This window comes from Bacillus rossius, chromosome 14 (genome assembly GCF_032445375.1).
Source record: "Bacillus rossius redtenbacheri isolate Brsri chromosome 14, Brsri_v3, whole genome shotgun sequence".
Classification (NCBI taxonomy): Eukaryota; Metazoa; Arthropoda; class Insecta; order Phasmatodea; family Bacillidae; genus Bacillus; species Bacillus rossius.
In genome coordinates, this window is record NC_086341.1 from 5,982,764 (window position 1) to 6,003,958 (window position 21,195).

The window sequence follows — 21,195 nt, forward strand, 5'->3', positions numbered from 1 at the left end:
TCTTCACTTCTTCGAATGCCCGTTGGGCTTCGGTGTTCCATTGGTAGCATTTTTGCGGGGACAGCAGATCCGTGAGAGGCGAAATTATTTGGGAGAAATTGATTATGTACACTCTCAACCAGTTAATTAGCCCAATTAATCATTGTAGTTGTTTCCTCGTGCGTGGGGCTTCGGTGGCCGCTAATTTTTGCAGGTGGCCTGCCTAGTGTTGGTTGCCCTCTGTATCGACGAGGTGCCCAGGTGGCACTTCGCCGGTTTGGCTGTTAAGTGGTGTGTGGCGAGTCTTTCGAGTATGTGCGCGAGGTGTCGGTAGTGGTCTTCCTATGTCTCGGAGAAGACGATTATGTCGTCTAGGTAGGCGAGGGCGAACTGGGCTAAGTACCCCTCCAAAACTTTCGTCATCATAGCCTGGAATGTTGCCGGTGCACATTTTAGGCCGATGGGTATGGTGCGATACTGAAATCGCCTGCCATCCGGGACTGTGAAAGCTGTTTTCTCCCTATCCTGGTGTTTGATTGGTACTTGCCAGTATCCCGACTTTAGGTCGAGAGTGCTGATTACACGGGCTCTCCCGAGGCCGGCCACGTCTGTCTCTACGCTAATCTGCGGGGGTGGTGAGCTAACTGTTACGGCATTGAGCGGGCGAATATCCATACAGAAACGCAATGTGCCGTCTTTTTTGGAGACCAGTACAATGCACGCATTCTACGGACTATTTGATGGTTCGATTATTCCACTGTGCAACATATCTGTGACCAGTTCGCATATGATTCGCTGCTTTTTGAAACCATAACCTTGTGGCACCTCGTAAATAGGTTGGTCTGTGGTGGTTGATATGGAGTGTTCCGCTAGTGTTGTGCACCGTAAGGGCTCGATGGTGGTGAAAACCTCCCATTCGTGGAGAATTTTGTTTATTGTGTAATTGAATTTTGGGGGTATGTTGTGATGTAGGTCATTGAAGTTCACGGTCGTGCCTGTCGGCATGGGTGCTTGGCCCATCGCATACACAGTGAACCTTTCGGTTCGTCCTAAATTGATTTTGGCAGGGCCCATCTCTAGCACGGCATCGTGCACAGCCAGCCAGGGTTGCCCCAGCACAAGTTCCTCTCCCAAATCTTTGACAATGACAGCGGTCACTTTAGTAGTCAATTCTCTTAAGCTTACCTTAATATCCGCGTATCCCAACAGCTGGCTGGCGTGGGTGGTGGTCGCCAGCCGAAATTCGCCATGTTGTGAGTTGAGAGTGCCAGGCATCACTAGCGATGGGTGTATGAACACCTGGCTCGCTCCAGTGTCGACGAGAGCGATGGTTGGTCGGCCATTGACTTCGACAGATATGAGGAACAGGTGGTCGGGCAGTTGCGACAGTTGCCCTTGCCTTGGTGGTTGTGACATCCCTGTGTTGCATTGTCGTCCGTTTGGGACGCTGTTGTCGTGTGCCGCTCTGTTGGTCGTTCGCCGTTGTTTGGGCCGTCGTGGTAAGTGGCCTCGCTATTGTCGTGTCTGTCGACGGTGCAGATATGCGTTGTGGCCATCGATGATTGTCGTGGTGAGTTGTCCCGCTGTTGTCGTGCCTGTTGGCTACACGTGGGTTGGTGTTGCGACGATTGGTGCTTGTAGTGGTGAGTGGCTGCGCCGTTGCCGTGCCTGTTGACCGTTGCTGGGTTGGTGTGACAACCGTTGGTGTTCATCGTGGTGAGATATTTCGCTGTTGTCGATCCGGTTGACCCTGCACCTGTAGGCGTCATGGTCGTCAGTGTCTATCACAGTGAGTTGCTGCGCCGTCGTCGCGGCCATTGGTGGTGCATGGATTGACTCGCGGCCGTCGGTATTTGTCATGGTGAGTTGTGTGGTTGGTGCTGTGCTTGGGGGTGGTGTTTGGGTTGTCGTGGCGCCATTGGTGTTGGTCGTGATTAACTGCGTCGTGGCTTGCGCACCTGTTGATTGTGTGCGTGGTGACTGTTGTCGTGTTGGTGGTTTGTCTGTTCGTCGGTGTTTTCATTTCACATATTTCTTGTGTTCACGAACTTCGAGTAATTAAGAATGGTTTCATTTTATTAAAGTTTGTCAGAAATTTAATTCCAAGCAGTGTCCATTCTATTTTAATTTTATTTGGGTCATTTCAAGTTTAGTATGTAAACAAATACAGTTTATAAGGAACAAAAATATTTTAATTAAAATTCGTCATTTTATTTGCAGTTATATATTTTTATAGAAACTCATGTTTATATATGTTTGTTTATTTATTACTAATGAGTGAAAGGGGAAGCTTTATAACTACATTCGGGTACCTAAAATAGTGTATTTACGTCCCTCGGCATATGGTGCCTAATTTCCTGAGGTGAACTGTCCTGATTTGACCGTGTAGCTCTCGTCGGTGAGTGAGTGAGTTCAGGCCAACGTGGCCGGGACCGGAAAGTAAGGGACCAGGAGGGAACTTTGCGTATGTGGAAGGAATGGTAGATGGTAACAAGGATAATACGATGCTGTCCATTTTCACGAGCTCCTTTATTCCGTAATGACTCCTGTCGCAGCCTGGTCGGCACGTCACGAAAGAGCGTCCTCCTCTGCCGCGACCCGGACTCCCGGAAACAAACACTTGAAGACAAAATGAGAACCGGCGTAACAGCGAATGCTGTCCCGTAGCGAATCGTACCGGTTACGAAAAGTTCAGCGGTGCTTCGTAGCACGTACGCGACTCGTGATGTATGCGTAGACGACTCTATAACGATATATACAGATTTAGAGAGTAGGAAGGTCCAGACGTGCACTGCGTGTGTCTCGAGCGGAGTGAGTTGCGAAGTTACGAAGACGCGATCTTGTTAACGAGGTTTATCGCAAGGAATCCTGTCACAGCCTGGACGACCTCGTCGGTAGACGAACGTTTCATCCACGCTGCGACCCGGACCCTGTGCTACCTCTCGCGGAGCGGAGTGAAGCAGGTCCGCCCCGTGCGACTCTCAGTAGGCAACTGACTGACACTCCGCGCTCCGCCGCCCGCCCGCGCAGGCTGCGGAGGGGAGGAAGGGGAAGCGGGCCGGCAGGGAAGACGTAACTCGCGCGGCGGGGCAGGCTTGCAGATCTACATGATATGACACAGCATAAGCACTTAAAAATATATACAGAAATCCCGAAATGCAAAGTATTAAAAAGAAAAGGACATTATAAATTATTAACAAAAACCATAGACACTTGTGAATATTTACAATGGAACATAGTGATAATAAGTATAATATATTGGAAATTATTTACAACACACAAGATCGGTTTTAGACGATCCAGGGCGCACGCGGGTACGTCCCTGCTCGTAGCACTGCACTTAGGTTGCACTAGTAATGCAAGAGAGGACGTTGACGAGGCATAACGGCCTGAAGAAGCCGAGGAGACACTTGGGTCAATGTCAATGTTATATATTAATTTTTTAAAATAAAAATGATAGACCTTTCTATTTTATTCTAACAAATGCAGTTGTTTTTATTTTAATTCTTTGGCAAATTTTTAATATTACCAATATTTTTTCCCTTAATTTTTTTAAAATAGTTTATTTATGTTTTATGAAATTGTATATACCTTGCTGTAATTAAATTATGCAAATGTCTTTACGATTTATTTAAGGGTACAAGTTAGATGCCATTGATAAGTAATATATGTATAGCCTCTGAACTTTCTTGCTCAGGTAAAATTGTAAAATCTGGTTTTCTATAAATATGTAGCTCTATATTCGTAGTGTGCCAAATAAAACTTGGTTTTAGCAAAACCATTATGGAATTCATTTTGTACATTTTAATGTTATTAACAATATAATAATATCAAATTTATAAGTATGAGAGGATATTAGAAAGGCCATTGTTTTGTTGTTTGATGGTGCTGCTATCTATAGTATTTTTGCAGTAACAATTGTATCGACGATTGCTAAACGTCCGCTAGATTTAAGCTTCACACAGAGCACCATTTATTGAAACTGTTGCCGATTTCATTCTTTACTGGGATTCGGTTAGGACATGTTTGCGAATATGGTCCACGAGTAAAGTTACAGTTACATCAAAATAGGGCATTGCTTATTTGCTACCTAAACTGCACATCTTGGAATACAACATAAAATGAAATGTTTAAGGTACTTAAATTAGAAAAAGAAAAACGAAACACCCAAATGTTTCCAACTTTGTTGGTTTCTAGTCTGATTGATAATTTAATGTGTGTATTATTTTTAAAAAAAATATTTCCTATTATGTTTCAGGCCCAAGCTGGATTCTACTGTTGATCTGATTCCATTACAAACCATACCACCATGGCGTCGCTGTTGGCAGTAGTAAAAGTTGTAATGTGAAAGAACATTGACTCATCATATTTTAGTTACCTATTGAAGTTGTGCAGTTTTATTACTTTTTGTTAATGAGGTTGAGTTGTGGATTTTTCAGCAGCAAATGTATTCAGATAGGTACCATCCATCCAATGGAAAGGCATTCTTTACATTGGGGCTAACATTCGCTGTGTGTGATGTAGGGACATGTGCATTATGGTTGCAATCTTATATATATTTAGAAGGAAAAAAACCAGGTTTTTGAAGTGAAACTTCTTTGCTGAGGCACTACAATTTTCGAGCGTTACGAAAATTCCGATCGTATGAGGAGAATAGTTAGTTAGGTGTTGGGGGAAGCGGTTAGGGAGGAGAGTGCGTCAGCAGCGTCGCCAATCCAATGCATGAACTAGCGAATGAATGGAAGATTGAAAAGGGGGAAGGGGGAATAGTTACGTAGCATAGCATGCTCCTATATGCTAGTTGTAAAGGCCAGAAGGAGAGACAGCATGAAAGAGTTAGACAGGATACGGCAGTGATGCTACGAAATTCTCATAATGATGTATATTTGTACACTCCTCAATTTACGTAAGGCTAACGATTGATGCTACAATATTTTTTAATTAAAGTGTCTACAAATTATTTGTTTGTAAAAGAATTATTGTTTTGTGGAACTAACTTTATAATTATTATTCATCCTTATTAGAATAGTGTGATTTAAAATGTTTAAATGACCTAAAGACTTAAGAGGTTAACTTTAATATTGGTATTAAGTTTCTTTTTGTAAACACTGTGGTTTTAAATGTTAAAAGGAATCATAGAAGTGTAAGGTTTACTTAAAAGTGTAATTTATGTTTGATTGGAGTTTTTTCCCCTGTTATTTCAATTTATTCAGCTGGATATTGTAGTTTAACATCGAGCCTAATAATAATAATAATAATAATAATAATAAATGGCAGAAGCAGAAAAAATTACTGGTTTTGAATTTTTACAGTGACTTAAGTTATGGTTTTGGGCCGTATTCCAAGACACAAAAATAAGGGTTTAGGTGATGAATATGCGATACCTGTACCCTAACCATATTCCAAGTGCATGATAGGACACGGCCAGTCCCTTATTTTTAGGGCACTGATTTTTGGTGTCCTATCTGTTGCCGTTTTGATCCATAACTGTATATATATTTTATCCTTTCTAATGAACTTTAACGTAACTTTTACGATTACAATTTCCCCCTAATATCTTAAAAAACAGCAAACATTAATACGGCCAAAAATTCATCGTTTATTCTTGTACAACCAAAATAAAATATTTTATTTCACATTATAATTCCATAGTTTTAAAATATAAGCTAAAATTACGATGGATTCCACGAAGTACAACTGTTTATAGCCTCGTACAAGTCCTTGTTTATTAAAACGGCAGCCGATCTGATACCTTCCAGGAGATCAGTTAGGTCACGTTTTGGAATATGACCCGAAAGTTAGGGTATGGCAGTTGCCCAACAAGGCAGTGCATATTCGCTACCTTACTGAAACGTCTTGGAATACCGCCCTAGGTGTGCAAAATATTTTCAATTTTAATAATTTAAGACCAAATGTTAGTTATGTTGCCCCATTTTCAATTTGGATAGTAAAATATTCTAGGTTATAATGAATTTTTTGAACTTATTACTTGAATATTTGGTTTTAACATCGTTGTTTTAAATATTCACTTCATGAATATACTTCTTAGTAAGTAGCTTTCAAGCTGTTAAATTAACTTATAGGATATACACAATTTTTCATATATGTATTGTTCTTTTTCTAATAAATTGCTACCCAAAGCTACTCCAACTTAAAACTTGCAAGTCACTCCAATGACTTAAAATTCCTTAGTTTTACCAGCACAGGTGCCAAAATTGTCATTCAATATAATAAAAAAGTTACAGTAGTAAATTAAAAACTAATGTGTTATGTCTATAATAATTAGTAAAAAAGAATGTACCTACAATTTTGACTGTAAATAATATTTAACATAGCTTCTATTTTGTCAAACAATAAGTTGTATTATAATCAAAGTTGTAAATTATATTTTTATGTTTGTACTTTACAAATATTATATGACATTTTGAAGATTGTTCCTGACTAGTTATTTACAATTATGGTTTTTCTGTTATTTTAATATGACTAACATTTCTGAATGGTTATCATTATATTTTCCTCCTTTATTTAATTTGTAAGCATGATCCAAATGGTTTAGTCCCATAGTGGTGTTCTGTCTCACCTCCATATCTCACCATTTAGCATTTTATACTTGCCCAGTTACCATTTACTAACCAATGCGAAAATCATTGCAATCTCTAGGCAATCGATGGTTGTATATGTAATAACCAGCAATACCTAACCTGATATTTCTAAGTCCGCTTAGTTTACATCTCGGACCAGTTACAATCGGGAGGCAACCCGCCAGCAATAGTCTCTCGGTTTTTCTACCATCACATATCTGTTTCAGTAGTATTTTAGTGGCTTGTTAATTTAGTTACAGAAATGGCAGCTAGGATATAGTGAATCACTTATGAATAGAGGAGAAAAACATCTATTAGGAAAGGCATGCATGCAGGGTAGGTTGCCACAGGGGCAAGATGCATACTTTTGCCATAGTTCCAGCAGGCTAGTACACGAGGACCCTTGTGAGTTTTGTGGTAGTTTGAGGGATGCGTGGTCTTGTGTGGTGTGCCAGTAGAGAAGTGAATGTAAAACACAAGCGAACAGTTTATTGTGTCGAGCACGTGAGTGGTGGATTCTTTATGGTCTCTATGACGATCAATAGTGGGAGTTCGCCACATGTCTCGCACAGTGCTTTGATTTCATCATGGCTGTACTGAGCGTCAGGGCTCGCTTCTACGGCGAGGCTCCATGGGACACGGAGTCGGTAGAGCAATATGTGATGTCAAGTTGCAGCTTTATTGTTGCTTAGATCTGGTGAATTGCTGGAGGGAGCATTCCGGACGTGACTGTGCTGGTGCGGGAAGAATTGCCGGCAATATTGCAATGGGACTGTGTAAGAGTATGTGCGACAAGCCGTAGCCACAGAGGGCAACCTGTAGTTCCTTCTGGGACAGTGGACACTCACAAACACTGTCAGATGAGAGACCAGATAACAGTTCAGGACTTCCGCACTCCCAGATGGAGAGGCACAACCCGAATGTCCAAGGCAGATTGCACCTTGGGTGATAGAAGCCCCAAGACAATGGAACAACAGCAACGACAACTACATCAACAATAACAAGCAGGAAACAGGCATTCAGGGCTATAGGACCAACCATTCTGCCTTCTACACCACCACACCCCCTTCCACTAGTCATAGATGAAACACGTCTCACTATGCCAGACAATCGGCTAATAGGGTCCTTGTAACTCTGAATAGGAAACAGACGACCGCTCTCATAGACACAGGTGCATGCCATGTGTTTTTGGCTCCACACGTGGGGCCACCAGCAGATGTCACACTGAGCTTCTGTGCGCTGCACCTGGCCATGAACTCCAGAGTTGGGACAGCATAGAAGATGCCATCATAACAGCGAGTGTGAGGGAGCTGGTTACCCAAACCCCTGCAATTGTTGTAGAGGGACACAGGGAGGTTCTGGTGCTCGGGCAGCCTTGGTTGGTGGAGCCTGACAGGGATAGCACTGACCTCGGGCTATTAAATGTCGGCAAATGAGTGCCTGGTAGTGTATGCACTACTTCCACCTACTGTTAATGAGTCTATAATATGTTGACAATGATGCACTCCTTGAATATCACGAGGCATTTAGGTGTTTGTTGAGGGAAAGGCAGAGCATCTTTGCCACTGCTGAACACCCAGTTTTACAATGGTGAGAGAACTCCGAATAACTAAAAAATATTATCAGCTAGTGTATGAAGCCCCCAAGGGAAATTATTTCTGCAAGAAATGGTTGATATGCGAGAAGGTCCACAAGATGTTGCGAGATGGTGCCATCGAGCAATCTAAAAGCGCACCCAACTCCCGTATTATCCTACCTTTTAAGAAGGATGGAACCATGGGTTTCTGAATAGACTCCCAATCACTGACCAGTGTAATAGCTTTTTTCCTCCACCGCAGACCTGTGTTGACGAGGCCTTGGTAGTCCTGGGCAGCGCCCGTGCGTTTTTACGACCATCGACTTATGTTCCATTTAGTGACAGGTGCCTATCAACCCTGTTGACAGAGAGAAAATCACATTCACTGTGCCCAATGGTAAATGTTTTCAGTTATGTGCCATGTATTATGGGCTCAAGAACGTTATGGCTACATTTCAATCTATGATAGTCTGCACACTGGAAGGGTTCATTGGCCATTTTGTGACATTTCATCGACGATATGATAATGGACTTAGTAACCACATTAAACCACTTTGGCACCTGTTCCTGGTCCTATAGCAACTCGATGTGCACCACTGGATCTGCGCCACAAAAAGGTGCTAGATTGGACAGAGATGTGTATTTATTGGGGCACATTTTATATGCAGATGGTAATTGTCTTCCCCCGACACCTGGTGAAAATTCTGTAGCAAAAGACCTTAGAACTCGCAAGCAACTGCATAAGTTCTTGGGCCTTGCCAACTGGATTCATAATTACATTCCAGATTTCTCCACACTCACTGCCTTCCTGACAGATCTGTTGTCACCGCGACAGTGCCACCACTGGGCCCCGGCCATACAGGTTAGGCTGAACAGTTTGTAGGTGGCTTTTTCCCGATGCCACACTCTCGCGGATAAACCTTGAAAGAGTGCTGTATGTCCAGAAGAACGCGAGCGCTAAGGGGTTGGGTTCAATGCTATATCAACATGGTGAAAATGAACACAGGTGCATGATTGACTTCACCAGCACCAAGTTTGGCCGTACAGAATGTAACTACCACAGCAATGAACTGTATTGTTTGGCAGTAGTACTTTGAGGAACCGGAAAAATTGATACAAATTATAAATCATTAGGGTCTCGCATGTGGTGGCTGGTTTTAAGTCAATACTTTTTTCTGTTGTATGAGTGTCAGGCAGTCTGAGTAGAAGCAGACGATGCCTCTTTGGATATTTTGTTGATGGCTGAATAATATATTTTAAAAGAGTTACTTGTTATTGTTTTTTTATATGTTTTTCTCATAACCAGGAACCTTATTTCTATATATAAACTGCTAAGAGGTAGATTTTATAACTACATAATTTATAGTTTTTAGTTATATTTTGTTTTAAAAGAAAATTCCTGTGAATCTGTTATGTTATAAGTTGTGTTTGCTCTTTGGAATTGAAGGGATAAGAAAAAAGAATACAAGAAGAAAATTGCCTGTCATTGTGCTTGTTTTTGTAATGGAAATAAATAAATAATTTTAATAAAATGGTTTCATTACACGGATCGTTCTGTTTATTATCATTGTTGGTTGTTGAGTTGCTGCAAGTATGTGGCCAGCGGAATGTTCCTTCGGAACTAGTGGAAAAACATTTAGAAAATACCTTAACAATATTATATTGGTAAGTATAGTTATTAATGTTAAGGTTATTTAAAGGAATATATATATTTTTTAATTTGATTAGTTTTTTCCATGAGAAAATAAATAAAGGTAACACCGGGTTAGTCCGGCTTTATACACAAAAAGGTTTCAAAAACCTTAAAAGTGTATTGTGTATTTTCCATTGAGTTTTGATCATTAAATGTGTAACCTAGTCACATTTGGGGAAGCTAGCAGCATAGGAGAAACAGCACACAAGTGTAATCAAAACAGTGTAAAGGTTACATATAACCACAGATAGTAACTAACTGAGGCCTCTTTCCGATGTTTCAATTTTTTAGTCAGTTTTTGACGAAGTATAAATTTTGCATGTTATTGAATAAAGCTGCATACATGGAACATTTATTTTAAATCTGATCTACAACCCCTGAAGCATTCTTTGGTAATATTCTTATAGATGGGCTTTTACGGAAAGTAAAAATTAAAACAGTAAACTACTTTTTCGAACAGCAAAGATGTTCCTGTATTATCCCTGAAAATTGTGTATATTTCTACTGGTTTCTGAGATCACCGTTAATAGTTTTCATTACAATACTTATGCATTGAAGTGGCCGTTGCCATTTTTGCTTTCCCTGGTGTGTCAGTGTGTGTGTGTATATGATTTGGGAAAAGTGAGTTATTTCGTGAAAATGGTCAATTACGTTAGGTTAGCAATATAAAATACTTCAAGACAATGTGGACAGTCGGTTGGGTTAGTATAGCATCATTAAAAATTCTTTGAAATCAGGTAGATGGTGGTTAGGTCAGGATTTATACATATTTATTTGGTAATTCCTAAGCAATCATTAAAAATATTTTACCGTATTTTTAATGTAGCTATATGAACCTGCTGGCTTCCTACCATACTTACCATAGCCATTATATGTTTTTATTATTTTTTAACTTTTTAACAACTACCATTAGACACTCAAAGTTAGGAGTTGTCAGAAGACTGCATGCTGTGACGTATTTGAAATCAATTTTTAACCTCAACATCGGCATAACGTTGCGTTCAAAACATTGCAGAAACGGGGGTTGACCATGTTAATAATGGTAAGTAGGTATGAATTAGTATATCCATCATTTAAAACAGTCACTTTCATAAAAAAAAAATCATTCAAAACTGTTTCTACATTGCAAACACTACACTTCATACATTGTTTTGGGAGTCTAACTAATATGGCACAACAATTAACCGAAGGGAAAAAAAAAGTCACACGCACCATGTTATGTGGACGTGTCAAAAGCTCTATTCTCTCAATCTAAGAAGTAAAGCAATAGCAACTAAAAAACAGAGGGTAATTCAAATGAATTCATCATAATTATGTTTAAAATACCTTGAAATAAATCTATATTGCAGTCTTTCGTTAACTACTCTAGAAAAGTCAGGGAATTTTTTTTATTGCATGTTTGCAAGCCACCCAGAATAAATCTCTACCACCTCTTGATGTCCTACTGCAATGCAGGGCAGCACATTCGTACAGTCTGCCACTTGCACGAGCCTCCGTCTCGGGAGCCGAGATAGTTCATACTTAGAATGCAGCATAGCGTCGGCTTACTTCGGAAACCTCGTAACTCCATTTCAGCCAACTTTACAGGAGAACTTAATGAGCTTTTGGAGCACGGTTTCGACTGACAAAGATACGAGGTTTTATAATTTGTGAATAGAAAAGAGACTAAGCAGAGTTGACTTACGAGGTTTTATTAGCATATGAAAAAATGAAAAAAAAAAAAAATACACCAAACACATCCGGAATATAAAACTGGGAAAATCTGGACTTAAGCGAGGTTTTGGAAGTAAGCCGACGATAAGTGACTCGGTTTCATCTTTATTTCTCACGCTTTTTTCTGGGTTTGCAAACTGTGCTTTTGACCTGTTGCAATGTCAGAGACAAGTTCCGAGCGGGCCGGGTGTTGTGGTGACGTTCCGTGTGCTTGCAGCTTCTCGTGAGGTTACAGGAAAGTGTTTGAGCAGTACGCCATGATCCTCCACCAGCAGTATCCATCCCTGCGCATCGACGGGGACTTGTATCCGCCGCCGGACTACATGATGTTCTTGGCCAAGGTCCTGGTTAGTATCTGCTCGCTCCGGTGTCCGGTGTCGTAGTTTCAATTGTGTTCCTCGACACTTATTTGTATGTTAGTTTCGTTGAAGGGCAATTCATGCAGATTCATCGCAATAACTCTCTTGCATTTTTGTGTTTCATCACAAATTTTCCTATTGGATTTTTACTTGGTATTGTTTGGAAGCTGAAAAATAAATTATACATAGAGACCTGAAAAATTTGCGGATTCATTTCGTGACATGCTACAATTCAAATAATTATACCTTAGCGCTGCTTCTGCCATTGGTTCACTGTTAATCTGGATTAATGAGGGCCAATTAGAGGCCCTCACTCATAGTTGAAGTGTTGAATCACATGCTGCCCAGTTGAGATGACTCGCAAGTCAACAGCCAATAAACAGTTGGCATTTGCCCGAGTGTGTAGGGTGTAGTAGAGTCTATCCTGGAGGTCATACAACCCGCGAATTTTTCCGGTCTCTAATTATACATATAATGATACTTAGTAAATATATGGTGACATAATTTGTGGTGAAACATAAAATGCAATACAGCTATAGTAAGTTTAGACGACTAGCCCTTAAGGGTCAAGCCTACCTCCAGACACGTGCAATGTGAGAGCTACTGAAGAAACCACGCAATTTGAAACCTGCTTGAATATATCTTGAGTGGTGTCTGTTTAGAAAAAAATATTCAAGAATACACTAAGGTGAATAAGTAATTTTTTTGCCCCCCTTCGTATTTTGTTTTCAAACTATTCTTAGAAAATTGAAAAAGGCTAAAATGCTGGTTTTTTAAAAATAATGTAGACATGAAAAGTATGTTGCTGATTCTTTAACGTACTCAAGGGACATGCATTACACCTTTATCTTCATTTCACTGCCATCTAGTGTTACGGTCACCGCTCGTATCTCATAGTTGCCCTATGCCAGACGAGGAGACTGTGCCAGTCTACAACCTTGTAGTGATAGGCACTACTGCGCTAGAAGTACGAGCGAGCGAAGCACTTATCGCGTCTCACTCACAAATACACCCCTGACGAGGTTGGCGCTTAAAACCGAAGCAGCCTCATAAAAAATTAAATGTCCAACATTTCTGAGTTTATGACTCTGAGTTGCTGAAGTAGGTTAATATTTTAGAACCCACTATTTTTTTTTTTCTTCAGATAGTCAAGTACAGTAAACTCCCTATTATCCGCGCATGCTACGAAACAATACAGCACATATGTAAATCTGTATTTTATTACAAGTGAGCAAATTTGAACTCTACTGACGAGTGTATTGTGCAGTATACAGTTAAATGCCACAGGCCTTCTCGGAACTCACGCAGTAGGCTGGCATGCGTTGCTATTTTTGTCTCTGTCGCACTTTGTTTCTAGTCGTATGGTTGAGCACTTATTAATTATTTAGTAAAATACTAAAATTTTAGCATCATTTAAAATTTTGTACTGTTGATTGTAAGTTTTACTGCACATAAATGTTTAGACTTTTAAGTTGAAATTAATGTTTCCTTTTTTGTTTCCCTTTTTCGGCTCTTTTGCGTATTATCCACGATTTTCACTATCCGCGGTGGCCCTGCCACTTAATTTCGCGGATAATCGGGAGCGTACTGTATACCATGGAACCAGTATTTCCGTTGTCAGGTGTCGAGTTGTGTCAGTTCACTGAGTTTATTCCAGCGGAGATGACGACATTGTTTATGGGCAGTGTCATAGAGGCTTGATCATGCCCTTATATGCATTTCTCTTATCAGATAGCGAGGCTGTGAAACTGCTTTGTACAAAAAAAGTGTTTCGTGTCAGTTAAATTTTTGCCTGAGACTGTTAAAGTTTGCTCTTCAATGTTTTGGTTGTTTGTGCCCTACTTTGAATGCTTTCATACATGATGAGATTGTTGAACGTGTGCAGAGATTAGCAAGAGAAAGGCTGCATAGGAAGACGATAGAGCGTAAGTACACAGGAAGAAGGCCTCAAGGAAGACCGTGGAGGGAAGGGAAGAGCAGATAGTTAAAGTAGTGCAGGAGAGAGGAGAGTGATGGAGGCATTTTACTTTCCTTCAACTTCAGCCACACAGAGAGCTATGTTTGCAATGTTCGCCAGCTGCATCTCAGGTGTCACTGGCCACACCGAGCTGTCTTAGCTATGTTCGTTATGTCGGCAATCCTGGCAACGTCGCAGAACGTTTGGTTCTCGGCTATTTTTTTATAAACGTCGCTGACTTTGCACATGCACAGATAACCCGACACATCTGTTTTCGCGCAGAATTGTGCTGTACTTCTGCATTTGCTGTTTATGAAGTTAAATTACCCTCTCTGTATTGTGCTTTAAATAGTCATTGTCGATGGAAAAGTTCACTGAAGGATTACTAAAATATCCATGTTTAGGGAAATAAATCAATGGAAGAATATAGAAGGCAGGATGTGCATGACAATGCCTGGGATTTGATTCCAAGGGAATGCTATCAAACTGAGTTCTATTTATTCTGAAATAATCCATGAAATTGGTTTCGTCCTCACAAGAAACTGCTTCATCATATGACAAAATTCTTCAGATTTTGTGAAACCATTAATTTTTATGTTTACATACTGTAAGAGCCAACGGTGTACCGTAATCATCGGAATCTTCACTTGAATCCCGCGGCATGCGTCTCTCCGACATCGCGAACTGGACTGATCTGACTGGCCACCTGGTGCAGAGCGAACATAGCATAAATAGTGAACATGGCTTAGCTGTCTGTATGGAGTTGGATTTATCCTGCCACAGGTGTGAAGAAGCAGTTGAGAATGATGATGATGATGATGATGATGATGATGATGATAACACGATTGTGCCTGAGAGTTAACATTTTACCTTTTTTTTTCTCTCTCTCTCTGTCTCCAGGGCTTCGGGAAAATCATCATGATCCTGTGCATTCTAGCGAGCTTCAATTTCTTTGCGCACTTGGGGGTGGAAGCACCGTTTTGGTACGGTTGGTGCATGCGCAACAAGCTCTACTCCTGCATGATGATCTTCTTCCTGTGCAACGCAGTGGAAGGGCAGCTGTTGTCGACCGGCGCGTTTGAGATCATGTACAACGGTGAGTGCATGTCTGCGTCTGCACTTGTTCCTGCCTCGGGCCTCGGGCGCACTCAGCGTGGTTCTTGGCGGGACTGGCTGAGGTGAAGAACAGGGACGCACCCAGAGGGTTTGTGCCTCTGGTGCTAAACTGGCAGAATGCTTTTTATTATAGATAATTACTTGCTTATCATAGTGTTAGAACACAAAAGGAAATGTTGGAGGACAGATGAACTGAATTATTTGGATTGAAAGATACATACATAAATTATATCATAAAATATTTCAAAACTGGTATTTTTCGCGTACCATCCAACTTGCGATGTATTAAAAATGAAATGACTGCAAATAAATCTATTTATTTACCATCTAAATTTAATCCAAAATTTTTGGAATGGTGTAATTAATATGTGGTGGCGATATGAGGTGTAAAATAGTACCGCTTTTCAAATTTTCTCTAGTACTTTTTAAGTTACTATTATTTCTTGTTATGACCATTGAAGTGTACCAAATGTATTCCAGGATTATTTTGCTATCGTAAAATTTCATTTGGTACACCAACATGCTTTGTACGTCCCCCGATGATTACAAAAATGACTTTACACGAGCTAATGGTATCAGATACGGATTCTGCACATGTGCAGAATTTTGGTAACGAATCGGCAATGCATAGGATACCAAAATCTGTTCCCTATAAATATGGGACTAGCCATGTCCTGTCATGCACTAGGAATATTTGCCTCATGCACAGTGAGAAGACTTGCAATTAGAGGTCGAAGCTCACTGGTGCTTTGACCTTGTAATTCCGCCTCACTAATGCAAATACACTCCTGTCTAAGCCCTTTAAAGGAAAAGAATCAAATAGAAACATCACACAACATCGAAAAACATACTGAAAATCATTAAAGACTGCTAGTGTGTCTTGTCTGTAGAGCTGCGCCCGCTTTCAACATATTTAACAATTGTATGGTCTCGGGGTAAAAGTATTTATAAAAAAACTCTCAAATAACTCTCAATTACACTCAAATAACATCTTCTTTAAGAATTCTTAGCATTATATTAATGAATGGTATATGTGGCAATATTGCACGTCTGTTAAATTTCAAGTATCATATAAATCAATTAGCAAATTAATTAATAAGCCATATGTTCGTCCTGTAAAAGGCTAATTTTGGCTTGTTACCTTTCGCTCCGAGACGGTTCCAATTCACGTACGAAGGGAGTCTTTTGAGCGTTCACACCCAACGGGCGCCGTTTTCTTTGTATGTTGCACTCTGTAAGAGTGAAATGAGTTATAGTTTCCAGTGAAATGTAGCAGTATTCATTTATTGTGCGTAGTTTTACTTCGATGCTCCCTTAATGCAAGAAGATAATTTTTTCACAGGTGAGCTGGTTTGGTCGAAGATCGACACTGGCAGAATCCCTCAACCGGCTGAGCTGCTCAGACTACTGGAATCACGCATGAAGTATTAATAACTTGGTGGCGAGATGTTTTGTATTATAAACAGTTACGAATGCAGCATCCTTCTGTGAATAACAAGTAGCCTTCTGCCATCTTGTGACAGGCTCCTCGGAAAGTGGGTAGTTCCACTGGGGGAATCTCGATGTTCATGTCAGATGGCTGCTTATTATCGGGATTGTTGTTTTTTGTAAATATTTCAAGTAGGGATGAATTGATGTAATCTTTGTAGTATCATTATTAGCAGATATTCCCAATTTTTTGTATTTCATATATATATATATATATATACTTTTTCAACCGACACTTAAAAAACCATACCCATGGAAAAAAAGGACAATAATATCACCCATCCCCATATTTTCTATTGACCTGTTTATAGTTCCATATTCATATTTTACACTGTAATTTAAGGCTTTACTTGAATGTTGTGTATGGTAATTAGTCAAAGGCATAATGTGTACTGAGCTATGCACACATTTTATTCCATAAAATTCTTTCCCTTGGTCATTTACCTAAAATCCTCATAATAAATAATTCTATCATGGAATTGATATATTAATTTAATTTCTGGAGACTTGCACTGTAATTATTTACGAAAAGTATTGAATCAGTTTAGTATCTGTTAGACATGTATCTGTAAGAAAATCGGTATCAGTTTTTAATCATATCGCCCATTATTATTTTTAAGTATTCATAAAACCACTATAACAGTGTTTTGCATATTCAAATGCATTATAATTATATGTTCATGGTGAATGTAAAACTATTTATTACACAATCAGTTGGGTATGATATTGGCATCATACGTGTAGTAAGTAAATATTAGACTATCTTTATGGGTTTTAGCTTCTTGGATCAATGACAATGGTGTGTAATTAATGTACAGTGATTGATTAGTAAACACAAAAATGTGTGTGATATACTTAAATTATAAATCATACTTCATTGAATAATGTATAATTTAACTTATACTACATTTATTGCTACATAAATCATTCCACCAGACTTAAACATTTATTTGGAATATTTTACCCAGTTTTGCTTGTATGTATGTCCGTTAAAATGTTAACATCAGTTTTCCGAGGAAGCAGAAAGGTTATCCTTGGATTTTTTTCGAAACAATAACTGTTGCACAATTATTTTGGTTTTCATTTTGATACAGTTTTTAAGAATAACTTCAATGCTTTGTAATATATAGAGCATGATTAAATGGCACAGCTGAATTACCTAATTTAAGCGAATATCTTAGGGTAGCCATATTTGAAAAAAAAATTATGCAAATAAGAGAAGTGATAAGAACGTGTTTGTCAGAGAATTTATTGTTTACAGCTTGAATCGATAGTAAATTTATGTGCTTAGTTTGGTAATTATTAGGATAGGTTCAAAGTTATACCATAATGTTATATACCTTCAGCTGCTGCACAACTTATGTTTTACCATTCTAGTTTTATTTTTTTTTAATTTGAGATGTTAAACAAGGCATTCACAAAAGTTATAAATTTTCTAAACCTGTTTAATTTGAACGAGAAATAATTTAAACATATTCAGAATGCATGTAACCAGTTGCTGAGCTAAAAATATTCCAATAAAGTTGCTGTAAGAGCTTTCCAAACCAGCATGTTTGGGATCATGGCCTTTTGGATTAGCAAACTTCAATATAGAAGGTTTAACTGAAATACAAGAAAAAAATATATAAATGTAAGCTAGCACTGTTTGGCTGTATGATAATGTCCACAGTTGTAATATTGGGGAAATGTGTTAGGTAAGCTGCTAGGAAACATTAACCAATGGAAAAATCCAAACGTGAACGGTTTCAGTTGTTCCAGATTACAGAAAGACAGAACGAAAACATCCAGATTAGTTCAAATTGCTGTGTAACCGTAACTTTTGAAGCTGCAATTTTACTGCGTTAATTACCTCAATCCTTAATGATCGGTGATTTATAATTTGGTTGCAAGTTTGTAGTAGGTAAATTATAAAAAATTATTTTCTTTTGTGTAGAATCAATTGATAGTTTTTTTTAGCGGATTTTAATTTTATTGTATAGAGGTAAAGCTTTTTTGTGGTTGATAGTGGCTTGAGATTTTGATAACTTGGTTTTTATTTTATTGTTATGTATTTATGTATGATGGAATTTATGTTAGCATTTAAGTTTTTTCTTATTCTTTTGAGGTTAGGGTTGATAAAGTAGGGTAGGTATACCTAACTTTGCCTTGCAATAAAATAGGTACTAGGTAAGCAATGAAAATAGTTGAGTCGGCCCTGTCTCTACTACAGTGAAATGGCTCTGGCAATAAAGTTCTCGCATCATCACACATCAAATGCTCGGGTTTTTGGGTGTATAAGTAAGAGTTTTTTTCATACTGAACACATGGCTCCCATTCGAAGCCCTTGAATGACGGCTCTCGCGTTGATTGTAACAAAAACCAGTGCGTTACCAGACTAGCTAGGCTATGTCCCTGTCCTGACGACCAACCTCCGTCGCTCCAGCGAGACCTCGTCGCCCATCTAGTTGGTTATCCTGATCGAGGGGAGTTGCTCGACTTCTGAGTTTCAGCCGCGTCGAAGACGAAGATCGACATTGCAGTTGCCATCATCAGGCAGCAGTTACCTACTGGCCTGTCAGGCTCGTAATCTGTCTTGCTTAGCCGCAAGAAACCTTCCCTGCGTTCCGGGACAGCACACGTTTCCTGTAGTCCACCGGTGGCTCTGGGACAGTCCGCCGTGCCCCCACCTGGCGGTCATGCTACGTTTCTCGTTTTTCCTTGACACCGCACTGCTCACGACCACCGCATGCGTCGCGGTGTCACTACCTGACGTCATTCCTAGGCATGTCCGTTTTACTGTCTTCGTTGGAATCTGATTGAAACCAGGTTGAGCTATATGTGTGTGTGGCACGCAAAGACGACCTTGCGAATGTTTTTAAAGAACGCTGTGCTGTTTGATTATGATTAGTTGCTATTATCTGAATACACGTGCAATAAAAATCACAGTAGACAAAAAAATGTATTTATTAATGTTAGAATCATCATCACAGATGGAAAACATCTTACGTCATCATTTTTTAATCTCGGCTTAGAAAAACTAAGAAATATTTCTTGCGCCGGATGCAGTTATTATCTATGGATGTTACTACTTCTTGTATATTTACCATCTAAAGCAAATTAAAATTTTCCTTCAAAGAGTTGGTTTTAGATGTAATTTTTTTTTATATAATCGGGAAAACCAACATTTCGAGGTTTTGACCCTCAGTGACAAAATGTATAAATAAAGATTGCAGGCATTCACAGCCATTGTCTGCATTTTCTTGGCTTCTGGGTGTAGGCCGTGTCAGGTAATTGTCTTGTGACGTTTCGGCAGTCACTGCAGCTACTAAGTCTGACTAAGTCTATCTGATGATGGCAGCTGCAATGACTGCCGAAACATCGCAAGAAAATAACCTGACTCAGCCTACACCCCTACACCCAGAAGCCAAGAAAATGCAAAATGTAAATAGTATTAATATGCATTGAAACTTATCTCCCTGCCATTGGTCTGAGAAGCTGTAAATTTATAATAATTAAAAATAAAAAGGTTTTGAAACAGTTTAAAGTGTGGGTTGTATTGGTTGTTTATAAAATACACCTTTACTCTTGCAATAAATGTCATATGTTCACACTAAGTTCCAGTTATAAAAGTTTTTTCTTCAAGAAAATATTTTTCAACTGTCACTTTTTTAAATGTTAAATGATTTTGATGTCAAACATGAAGACACATTAAAGCACTGTTGATAAAATACTTTTATTCTTCATACTTATAGTATATTTAGTAGTTTTCCCATTTCTCTACCTTGTTTCACCAAAAGGTACAAGTTTGTGTGTGTGTGTATATATATATATATATATTGTATCTAAATTCGTCAAAACTCAAAATATTTTTCAGGTCTGACTGTTAAAAACATTCAGGGTGCTTTGCTCATTTAGATTTTAGTCTCACATTTCTGTATGGCAAAAAAAAAATTATTTGTTCGTTGAATATAGTAAAAATTAGAGTTTCAAAGAATGTATTTTGGGATAGTAAAATGGTTTGAGAAATTTCAAAGTATGGCTCGTTTAGAAATACAGAGCAGACTTTTATCTTCATTTTTATAATTACTGCAAGCCAGTGCTATGTGCAAGGTGCATCCAAAAAGTCATAAAATTTACTTCTTTGACGCGCCCCCTACTGGTCGCAGGGTGTTCAAACAAGTTGGGTTAGGGGGGGGGGGGGGGGGGGTAGGTGCATTAGCTGTACAGCGCACCAAAGATCAATCCGCTGGGAGCACTAGAAGAGGCAGGCTAGCTGATTTGGTGCACTCTTGTTTCGAGACCACGTCACGAAGCACGATGGCAGATACTATCGAACAACGTTGGGCGATCAAATTTTGCATAAAACTCAGCTGAAAAGTTGCTGAAACTCACAAATCGCTCGAGTAAGCCTACGGGGAGTCTGCTCTGTCCTACGAGCATTTTTTGAGGTGGGTGAAGAAGTTCGAGGAGAGCCAGGAAGTTGTGGACGATGACCTCCGCTCTGGACGGCCAGCAACGAGCCAAACCGATGAAAATATGACTCGTGTGCATGGTTCATTAAATTGTGACCATCTAATGAATGTTCGCTTATTAGCCGACACACTGAAAATTCCGAGAACTGTTGTGCATCGCATCGTTACGGACGAATTGAACATGTGAAAGGCGTGTGCCAAGCTGGTTCCAAAACTGTTGACGGACGAGCAAAATGCCAATCTAGTTTTAATCGCGAATTAACTGAAGGAATGCGTGAAAAT

General features: G+C 39.4%; 1 protein-coding gene and 1 long non-coding RNA gene across 2 annotated transcripts; both read left to right on the plus strand.

The window, feature by feature from the left end:
• The first annotated feature begins 3,819 nt into the window (after positions 1–3,819).
• Positions 3,820–9,681, plus strand: LOC134539080 (uncharacterized). The gene is made up of 2 exons (XR_010076258.1): positions 3,820–4,114; positions 4,238–9,681. It is a non-coding gene; the product is annotated as an uncharacterized LOC134539080 (long non-coding RNA).
• An 831-nt stretch (positions 9,682–10,512) lies between these two features.
• On the plus strand, positions 10,513–20,169 carry LOC134538998 (thioredoxin reductase-like selenoprotein T homolog CG3887). Its single transcript, XM_063380660.1, has 4 exons — positions 10,513–10,525; positions 11,771–11,889; positions 14,759–14,954; positions 16,317–20,169. Exons 1-4 carry the CDS (start codon positions 10,513–10,515, stop codon positions 16,403–16,405), a joined length of 417 nt encoding a protein of 138 aa, XP_063236730.1. The 3' UTR covers positions 16,406–20,169.
• The last annotated feature ends 1,026 nt before the right edge of the window (positions 20,170–21,195 follow it).

Bases quoted from the DNA above. Each gene is read 5' to 3' on its own strand.
- LOC134538998 (XM_063380660.1), top strand. The intron at 11,890-14,758 runs GTTAGTATCTGC...CTCTGTCTCCAG, and splicing joins TGTTCTTGGCCAAGGTCCTG to GGCTTCGGGAAAATCATCAT. The intron at 14,955-16,316 runs GTGAGTGCATGT...ATTTTTTCACAG, and splicing joins GTTTGAGATCATGTACAACG to GTGAGCTGGTTTGGTCGAAG.